Source organism: Lampetra planeri, unplaced genomic scaffold (assembly GCF_965212315.1).
Source record: "Lampetra planeri unplaced genomic scaffold, kcLamPlan1.2.h2 scaffold_1073, whole genome shotgun sequence".
Classification (NCBI taxonomy): domain Eukaryota; kingdom Metazoa; phylum Chordata; class Hyperoartia; order Petromyzontiformes; family Petromyzontidae; genus Lampetra; species Lampetra planeri.
Genome location: NW_027613783.1, coordinates 15122 through 26759, shown reverse-complemented (window position 1 = coordinate 26759; position 11638 = coordinate 15122). Strand labels below are relative to the sequence as shown.

At 57.2% G+C, this 11638-nt stretch overlaps 1 protein-coding gene across 1 annotated transcript; it reads left to right on the top strand.

Annotated features, from left to right (window-relative positions):
• The first annotated feature begins 912 nt into the window (after positions 1–912).
• MRPS18C (mitochondrial ribosomal protein S18C) lies at positions 913–11418 on the top strand. The gene is made up of 5 exons (XM_078621602.1): positions 913–942; positions 2893–2980; positions 6479–6536; positions 9087–9146; positions 11258–11418. Exons 3-5 carry the CDS (start codon positions 6479–6481, stop codon positions 11332–11334), a joined length of 195 nt encoding a protein of 64 aa, XP_078477728.1. The 5' UTR covers positions 913–942; positions 2893–2980; the 3' UTR covers positions 11335–11418.
• The last annotated feature ends 220 nt before the right edge of the window (positions 11419–11638 follow it).

Genomic DNA, 11638 nt, shown 5'->3' with positions numbered 1-11638 from the left:
TCACTGTGTGTGTGTCACTGTGTGTGTGTGTCACTGTGTGTGTCACTGTGTGTGTGTCACTGTGTGTGTGTCACTGTGTGTGTGTCACTGTGTGTGTCACTGTGTGTGTGTCACTGTGTGTGTGTGTCACTGTGTGTGTCACTGTGTGTGTGTCACTGTGTGTGTCACTGTGTGTGTGTCACTGTGTGTGTGTCACTGTGTGTGTGTCACTGTGTGTGTCAGTGTGTGTGTCACTGTGTGTGTCACTGTGTGTGTGTCACTGTGTGTGTCACTGTGTGTGTCAGTGTGTGTGTCAGTGTGTGTGTCACTGTGTGTGTCACTGTGTGTGTCAGTGTGTGTGTCACTGTGTGTGTGTCACTGTGTGTGTGTCACTGTGTGTGTCAGTGTGTGTGTCAGTGTGTGTCACTGTGTGTGTGTCACTGTGTGTGTCACTGTGTGTGTGTGTCACTGTGTGTGTCACTGTGTGTGTGTGTCACTGTGTGTGTCACTGTGTGTGTCAGTGTGTGTGTCACTGTGTGTGTGTCACTGTGTGTGTGTCACTGGTGTGTGTGTCACTGTGTGTGTGTCACTGTGTGTGTGTCACTGTGTGTGTCAGTGGTGTGTGTCAGTGTGTGTCACTGTGTGTGTGTCCACTGTGTGTGTCACTGTGTGTGTGTGTCACTGTGTGTGTCACTGTGTGTGTGTCACTGTGTGTGTGTCACTGTGTGTGTCACTGTGTGTGTGTCACTGTGTGTGTCACTGTGTGTGTGTGTGTGTCACTGTGTGTGGGTGTCACTGTGTGTGTCACTGTGTGTGTGTCACTGTGTGTGTCACTGTGTGTGTGTGTTCACTGTGTGTGTCACTGTGTGTGTGTCACTGTCTCACAGGTTTGGGTGTCGTTCTCTGTCGCTTCAACAGCGACAGCCTCACCCACAACTCTCCTGCCACAGAGACCACGCGGGTAGGCTGTGTGTGTGTGTCTGTGTGTGACTGTGTGTGTGTGTGTGACTGTGTGTGTGAGACTCCGTGTGTGGAGGACTCCGTGGTGTGTGTGACTGTGTGTGTGTGTGACTGTGTGTGTGTGTGACTGTGTGTGTGTGACTGTGTGTGACTGTGTGTGTGTGACTGTGTGTGTGTGACTGTGTGTGTGTGACTGTGTGTGTGTGACTGTGTGTGTGTGACTGACTGTGTGTGTGTGACTGTGTGTGACTGACTGTGTGTGTTGACTGTGTGTGTGACTGTGTGTGACTGTGTGTGTGTGACTGTGTGTGTGTGACTGTGTGTGTGTGACTGTGTGTGTGACTGTGTGTGACTGTGTGTGTGTGACTGTGTGTGTGTGACTGTGTGTGTGGACTGTGTGTGTGTGACTGTGTGTGTGTGACTGTGTCATTGTGTGTGGTGTGACTGTGTGTCTGTGACTGTGTGTGAGACTCCGTGTGTGTGTGACTGTGTGTGTGTGACTGTGTGTGGGTGTGGACTGTGTGTGTGTGACTGTGTGTGGCTGTGTGTGTGTGACTGTGTGTGTGACTGTGTGTGTGTGACTGTGTGTGACTGTGTGTGTGTGACTGTGTGTGACTGTGTGTGTGTGTGACTGTGTGTGACTGTGTGTGACTGTGTGTGTGTGTGACTGTGTGTGTCTGTGTGGGTGTGACTGTGTGTGTGTGACTGTGTGGGTGACTGTGTGTGTGACTGTGTGTGTGTGACTGTGTGTGTGTGACTGTGTGTGTCTGTGTGTGACTGTGTGGGTGTGACTGTGTGTGTGTGACTGTGTGGGTGACTGTGTGTGTGTGACTGTGTGGTGTGTGACTGTGTGTGTCTGTGTGTGTGTGACTGTGTGTGTGTGACTGTGTGGGTGACTGTGTGTGTCTGACTGTGTGTGTCTGTGTGTGACTGTGTGTGTGTGACTGTGTGTGTGTGACTGTGTGTGTGTGACTGTGTGTGTCTGTGTGTGACTGTGTGTGTGTGACTGTGTGTGACTGTGTGTGTCTGACTGTGTGTGTCTGTGTGTGACTGTGTGTGTGTGACTGTGTGTGTGTGACTGTGTGTGTCTGTGTGTGTGTGACTGTGTGTGTGTGACTGTGTGTGTGTGGCTGTGTGTGTGTGACTGTGTGTGTGTGACTGTGTGTGTGTGACTGTGTGTGGACTGTGTGTGTGTCTGTGTGTGTGACTGTGTGTGTGTGACTGTGTGTGTGTAGGTGTGTGTGTGTCTGTGTGTGACTGTGTGTGTGTCTGTGTGTGTCACTGTGTGTTTGTCTGTGTGTGTGGTAGGTGTGTGTGTGTGACTGTGTGTGTGTGACTGTGTGTAGGTGTGTGTGTGTCTGTGTGTGACTGTGTGTGTGTCTGTGTGGGTGTGTGTCACTGTGTGTGTGTCTGTGTGTGTGTGTGTAGGTGTGTGTGTGTGACTGTGTGTGTGTGTCTGTGTGTGTGTGTGGACTGTGTGTATGTGTGACTGTGTGGGTGACTGTGTGTGTGTGTGTGTGAGACTCCGTGTGTGTGTGTGACTATGTGTGTGTGACTGTGTGTGTGTGTAGGTGTGTGACTGTGTGTGACTGTGTGTGTGTGACTGTGTGTGTCACTGTGTGTGTGTCACTGTGTGTCACTGTGTGTGTGTGTCTCTGTGTGTCACTGCGTGTGTGTGTCTCTGTGTGTGTGTGTCACTGTGTGTGTCACTGTGTGTGTGTGTCTCTGTGTGTGTGTGTGTCACTGTGTCAGTGTGTGTGTCACTGTGTCAGTGTGTGTGTCACTGTGTGTGTCACTGTGTGTGTGTGTCACTGTGTGTGTCACGGTGTGTGTGTCACTGTGTGTGTCACTGTGTGTCTCTGTGTGTGTGTGTCACTGTGTGTGTCACTGTGTGTGTGTCAGTGTGTGTGTCACTGTGTGTGTCACGTGTGTGTGTGTCACTGTGTGTGTAGTGAGCGAGCTGGTGGTGAGTGACCCCTACACTGAACCCCCACGTCGCTGCGTCCTTTGCAACATCGACGTAGACTACAAGAACACCCAGGTGAACACTCCTCACCACTCGCTCACCACTCGCTCACCACTCGCTCACCACTCACTCACTCACTCACTCACCCACCCACCCACTCACCCACTCACTCACTCACCCACCACCCACTCACTCACTCACCCACCCACTCACTCACCCACTCACTCACTCAATCACCCACCACCACTCACTCACTCCACTCACTCACTCACCACTCACCCACCCACCCACTCACTCACCCACTCACTCACCCACCCCACCCACTCACTCACTCGCTCACACTCACTCGCTCACCACTCGCTCACCACTCCACTCACCACCCACTCACCCACCCACACTCACCCACTCACTCCACCACCCACTCACCCCACTCACTCACTCACCCACTCACTCACTCACCCACTCACTCACTCACCCACTCACTCACTCACCCACTCACTCACTCACCCACCCACTCACTCACCCACTCACTCACTCACCCACTCACTCACTTCACCCCTCCACCCACTCACTCACTCACCCACTCACGTCACCCCACTCACCACTCACTCACTCCCCACTCACTCACTCACTCACCCACCCCACTCACTCACCCACCCACGTCACTCACCCACTCACCCACTCACTCACTGCATCCACTCCCCACTCACCCACCCACCCACTCACTCACTCATCACCCCACCCACCCGCTCACTCACTCGCTCACCACTCGCTCACCACTCACTCACCCACCCACTCCCCACCCACTCACCACTCACCTCACCCACTCACTCACCCACTTCACTCACCACTCACTCACCCACTCACTCACCCACCCACCATCACTCACCCACCCACTCACTCACCTACCACTCACTCACTCACCCACTCCCACTCACTCACCCCCCACTCACTCACTCACTCACCCACTCACTCACTCACCACCCCCACTCACCCCACATCACTCACTCGCTCACCACTCGCTCACCACTCGCTCACCACTCGCTCACCACTCACTCACCCACCCACTCACCCACCCACTCACCCACTCACTCACCCACCCACTCACTCACCCACTCACTCACTCACCCACCCACCCACCCACCACTCACCCACCCACCACCTCACCCACTCACTCACTCACTCACCCACTCACTCACCCACCCACTCACTCACTCACTCACCCACTCACTCACTCACCCACACAACTCACCACTCACGCATCCACCCACCCACTCACCCACTCACTCACCCACCCCACTCACTCACCCCACTCACTCACCCACTCACTCACTCACCCACCCACCCACTCCGCCACCCACCCACCCACTCACTCACCCATCCCACTCACTCACCTACTCACTCACTCACTCACCCACTCACTCACTCACTCACCCCACCCACTCACTCACTCCCCACTCTACCCACTCACTCACTCGCCTCCACCACTCGCTCACCACTCGCTCACCACTCGCTCACCACCCTCACTCACCCACCCACTCCCCACCCACTCACCCCCTCACTCACCCACCCACTCACCCACCACTCACTCACCCACTCACTCACTCACCCACCACCCACTCACTCACCCACCACCACCACTCACCCACTCACTCACCTCACTCACCCACTCACTCACTCACCCACCCCTCACTCACTCACTCACCCACTCACTCACTCACTCACCCACTCCACTCACTCACTCATCCACCCACCCACTCACCCACTCACTCACCCACCCACATCACTCACCCACTCACTCACCCACTCACTCACTCACCCACCACCCCTCACCACCCACCCACTCACCCACTCACCCACCCACCCACTCACTCACTCACCCACTCACCACTCACCCACCCACTCACCCACTCACCCACCCACCCACTCACTCACCACCCACTCACTCACCTACTCACTCACTCACTCACCCCTCACTCACTCACCCACCCACTCACTCACTCACTCACCACTCACTCACTCACCCACTCACCCACTCACTCACTCGCTCACCACTCGCTCACCACTCGCTCACCACTCGCTCACCACTCGCTCACCACTCACTCCCCACCCACTCACCCACCCACTCAACCCACTCACTCACCCACCCACTCACCCACTCACTCACTCACCCACTCACTCACTCCACCCACCCACCCACTCACTCACCCCACCCACTCACTCACCCACTCACTCACTCACTCACCCACTCACTCACTCACTCACCCACCCACTCACTCACTCACTCATCCACCCACCCACTCACCCATCACTCACCCACCCACTCACTCACCCACTCACTCACCCACTCACTCACTCACCCACCCACCCACTCACCCACCCACCCACCCACCACCACCCACCCACTCACCCACTCACTCACCCACCCACTCACTCACCCACCCACCCACCCACTCACCCACTCACTCACCTCACTCACCCACTCACTCACTCACTCACCCACCCACCCACTCACTCACCCACCCACTCACTCACCCCCTCACTCACTCACTCACCCACTCACTCACCCACCCACTCACTCACTCACTCACCCCACTCACTCACTCACTCATCCACCCACCCACTCACCCACTCACCCACCCACTCACTCACCCACTCACTCACCCACTCACTCACTCACCCACCCACCCACTCACCCACCCCACCCACTCACCCCACCCACCCACTCACTCACTCACCCACTCACCACTCACCCACTCACTCACTCACCCACTCACCACTCACCCACCCACTCACCCACTCACCCACCCACCCACGTCACTCACCCACCCACTCACTCACCTACTCACTCACTCACTCACCTACTCACTCACTCACTCACCCACCACTCACTCACTCACTCACCCACTCACTCACTCACCCACTCACCCACTCACTCACTCGCTCACCACTCGCTCACCACTCGCTCACCACTCGCTCACCACTCGCTCACCACTCACTCACCCACCCACTCACCCACCCACTCACCCACTCACTCACCCACCCACTCACCCACTCACTCACCCACGCACCCCACCCACTCACTCACTCACTCACCACCCACCCACCACTCACTCACTCACCCACCCACTCACTCACCCACTCACTCACTCACTCACCCACTCACTCACTCACTCACCCACCCACTCACTCACTCACTCACCCACTCACTCACTCACTCACCCACTCACTCACTCACTCATCCACCCACCCACTCACCCACTCACTCACCCACCCACTCACTCACCCACTCACTCACCCACTCACTCACTCACCCACCCACCCACTCACCCACCCACCCACCCACTCACCCACCCACCACCACTCACCCACTCACTCACCCACCCACTCACTCACCCACCCACCCACCCACTCACTCACCCACCCACCCACCCACTCACCCACCCACCCCACCCACTCACTCACCCACCCACTCACTCACCCACCCACCCACCCACTCACTCACCCACTCACTCACTCACCCACCCACTCACTCACCCCACTCACCACTCACCACTCTGTGTGTCTGCACAGATGCTGTCCCAGTTCATTTCGTCGTACACCGGGAAAATCTACGGACGTCACATCACTGGTTGAGCAACTCACCACCACTCACCACTACACTCACCACTACACTCACCACCACTACACTCACCACTAGTCACTCACCACTCACCACGTACACTAGACTCACTCTACACTCACCACCACCTACACTCACCACTAGTACACTCACCACCACCACACTTACCACTACACACTCACCACTACACTCACCACTCACCACCACACTCACCACCACCACCACACTCACCACCACACCCTCACCACCACACTCACCACTACACCACTACACTCACCACCACACTCACCACTACACTCACCACCACACTCACCACTACACTCACCACCACACTCACCACCACACTCACCACCACACTCACCACTACACTCACCACCACACTCACCACCACCACACTCACCACCACACTCACCACCACACTCACCACCACACTCACCACCACCACACTCACCACTACACTCACCACCACCACACTCACCACCGCCACACTCACCACTACTACACTCACCACTACACTCACCGCCACACTCACCACTACACTCACCACTACACTCACCACCACCACACTCACCACTACTACACTCACCACCACACTCACCACCACACTCACCACCACACTCACCGCCACACTCACCACCACTACACTCACCACCACACTCACCACCACACTCACCACCACTACACTCACCACTACACTCACCACCACCACACTCACCACCACTACACTCACCACCACACTCACCACTACACTCACCACCACTACACTCACCACTACACTCACCACCACCACACTCACCACCACCACACTCACCACCACTACACTCACCACTACACTCACCACCACCACACTCACCACCACTACACTCACCACCACCACTACACTCACCACCACACTCACCACCACACTCACCACCACCACACTCACCACTACACTCACCACCACACTCACCACTACACTCACCACCACTACACTCACCACCACACTCACCACCACTACACTCACCACCACACTCACCACTACACTCACCACCACCACACTCACCACCATTACACTCACCACTCACCACCACACTCACCACCACCACTACACTCACCACCACACTCACCACCACCACTACACTCACTACTACTACACTCACCACTACACTCACCACCACCACACTCACCACCACCACTACACTCACCACTACTACACTCACCACCACACTCACCACCACCACTACACTCACCACCACACTCACCACCACCACTACACTCACCACTACTACACTCACCACCACACTCACCACCACCACTACACTCACCACCACACTCACCACCACCACTACACTCACCACTACTACACTCACCACCACACTCACCACCACCACTACACTCACCACCACACTCACCACCACCACTACACTCACCACCACTACACTCACCACTACACTCACCACTACACTCACCACCACCACACTCATCACTACACTCACCACTACACTCACCACCACCACACTCACCACCACCACTACACTCACCACACTCACCACTACACTCACCACCACTACACTCACCATCACCACCACACTCACCACCACTACACTCACCACTACACTCACCACCACCACACTCACCACCACTGCACTCACCACCACCACTACACTCACCACACTCACCACCACTACACTCACCACCACCACACTCACCACCACTGCACTCACCACCACCACTACACTCACCATCACCACTACACTCACCACCACTACACTCACCACTACACTCACCACCACCACACTCACCACCACTGCACTCACCACTACACTCACCACTACACTCACCACCACCACACTCACCACTACTCACCACTACACTCACCACTACACTCACCACCACTACACTCACCACTACACTCACCACTACACTCACCACCACCACACTCACCACTACTCACCACTACACTCACCACTACACTCACCACCACACTCACCACCACACTCACCACCACCACACTCACCACTACACTCACCACCACCACACTCACCACCACACTCACCACTACACTCACCACCACACTCACAACCACACTCACCACTACTACACTCACCGCCACACTCACCACTACACTCACCGCCACACTCACCACTACACTCACCACTACACTCACCACCACTACACTCACCACCACCACACTCACCGCCACACTCACACTCACCGCTACACTCACCGCTACACTCACCGCCACACTCACCACCACTACACTCACCACCATTCACCACTACACTCACCACCACTACACTCACCACCACACTCACCACTACACTCACCACCACCACACTCACCACCACACTCACCGCTACACTCACCACCACCACACTCACCGCCACACTCACCACTACACTCACCACTACACTCACCACCACCACACTCACCGCCACACTCACCGCCACACTCACCAACACTACACTCACCACCACACTCACCACCACACTCACCACCACTATACTGATGAGTGGGTGGTGAGGTGGTGAGGGTGAGGTGGTGAGGAGGTGGTGAGGTGGTGAGTGACTCTCTCCCCAGGTCTGTGCAGCAAGAAGCAGAAGCAGATCACCAAGGCGATAAAACGTGCTCAGAAGATGGGTGAGCACCCACCACTCGCTCACCACTCACCACTCACTCACCACTCACTCACACACCATACACTCACCCACTCACTCACCACTCACCACTCGCTCACCACTCACACACCATACACTCACCCACTCACTCACCACTCACTCAAAAACACACTCTCTCACCACTCACTCATACACTCACTCACACACCCACTCACACACCCACTCACTCACCCACCCACTCACCCACCCACTCACCCACCCACTCACCCACCCACTCACCCACTCACCCACCCACTCACCCACCCACCCACTCACCCACCCACTCACCCACCCACCCACTCACCCACTCACCCACCCACCCACTCACCCACCCACCCACTCACCCACTCACCCACTCACCCACTCACCCACCCACCCACGCACTCACCACACACTCACTCACCCACCCACCCACTCACCCACCCACCCACTCACCCACCCACCCACTCACCCACCCACTCACCACACACCCACCCACTCACTCACACACTCACCACACCAACCCACCCACTCACCACCCACCCACTCACTCACCACTCACCCACCCACCCACTCACCAACCCACCCACTCACCACCCACCCACTCACCCACCCACCCACCCACTCACCCACTCACGCACTCACCACACACCCACTCACCACACACTCACCCACCCACTCACTCACCCACTCACTCACTCACACACTCACCACACACTCACACACCCACCCAGTCACCACTCACTCACCCACCCAGTCACCACTCACTCACCCACCCAGTCACCACTCACTCACCCACCCAGTCACCACTCACTCACCCACCCACTCACTCACCACCCACCCACTCACTCACTCACTCACCACTCACCCACCCACCCACTCACCCACCCATTCACCACACACTCACCCACCCACCCACTCACCACACACCCACCCACCCACTCACTCACACACTCACCACACACTCATCCACCCACTCACTCACCCACTCACCCACTCACTCACTCACACACTCACCACACACTCACTCACACACCCACCCAGTCACCACTCACCCACCCAGTCACCACTCACTCACCCACCCAGTCACCACTCACTCACCCACCCACTCACTCACCACCCACCCACCCACTCACTCACTCACCACTCACCCACCCACCCACTCACTCACTCACCACTCACCCACCCACCCACTCACTCACTCACTCACCCACCCACTCACTCACCCACCCACTCACCACTCACCCACCCACTCACCACTCACCCACCCACCCACCCACCCACTCACCACTCACTCACCCACCCACTCACTCACTCACCCACCCACCCACTACTCACCCACCCACCCACTCACTCACTCACCCACCCACTCACCACTCACTCACCCACTCACTCACTCACCCACCCACCCACTCACTCACTCACTCACCCACCCACTCACCACTCACTCACTCACCCACCCACTCACTCACCCACCCACCCACTCACTCACTCACCACTCACCCACCCACCCACTCACTCACTCACCACTCACCCACCCACCCACTCACTCACTCACTCACCCACCCACTCACTCACCCACCCACTCACCACTCACCCACCCACCCACCCACTCACTCACTCACCCACCCACCCACTACTCACCCACCCACTCACTCACCCACCCACTCACCACTCACTCACTCACCCACCCACTCACTCACTCACCCACCCACCCACTCACTCACCCACCCACTCACCACTCACTCACTCACCCACCCACTCACTCACCCACCCACTCACTCACTCACCCACCCACCCACTCACTCACTCACCCACTCACTCACTCACTCACCCACCCACCCACTCACCCACCCACTCACTCACCCACCCACCCACTCACCACTCACCCACCCACTCACCACTCACCCACCCACTCACTCACCCACCCACCCACCCACCACTCACCCACCCACCCACCCACCCACTCACCACTCACTCACCCACCCACTCACTCACCCACCCACCCACTACTCACCCACCCACCCACTCACCCACCCACCCACTCACTCACCACTCACTCACCCACCCACCCACTACTCACCCACCCACTCACCACTTGCTCACCCCCCGCAGGCTTCATGGCCGTCACCCTCAAGGAGCCGGTGTTCCGCAAAGACCCCCTCATCTGCAACGTCCGCCTACCACAGTGACCCCCCCGTGACCCCCCCGTGACCCCCCCGTGACCCCCACCGCGGTCTCAATAAACTGTCTCTGTGTGGAGACACAAACCTTGACTCACCAGGTGGTGAGTGAGTTTGTGGGTGAGTGGGTGGGTGAGTGAGTGAGTGAGTGGGTGGGTGAGTGGGTGGGTGGGTGAGTGAGTGGGTGGGTGAGTGGGTGGGTGGGTGAGTGAGTGAGTTTGTGGGTGAGTGGGTGGGTGAGTGGGTGGGTGGGTGAGTGAGTGAGTGGGTGGGTGAGTGAGTGGGTGGGTGAGTGAGTGAGTGGGTGAGTGAG

Excerpts from the sequence above, each read along its gene's own strand:
- MRPS18C (XM_078621602.1), top strand. The coding sequence starts at position 6,479 with ATGCTGTCCCAGTTCATTTCGTCGTACACCGGGAAAATCTACGGACGT. Across the intron at positions 6,537-9,086 it reads CTACGGACGTCACATCACTG|GTCTGTGCAGCAAGAAGCAG; the intron begins GTTGAGCAACTC and ends CTCTCTCCCCAG. Across the intron at positions 9,147-11,257 it reads AAAACGTGCTCAGAAGATGG|GCTTCATGGCCGTCACCCTC; the intron begins GTGAGCACCCAC and ends CACCCCCCGCAG.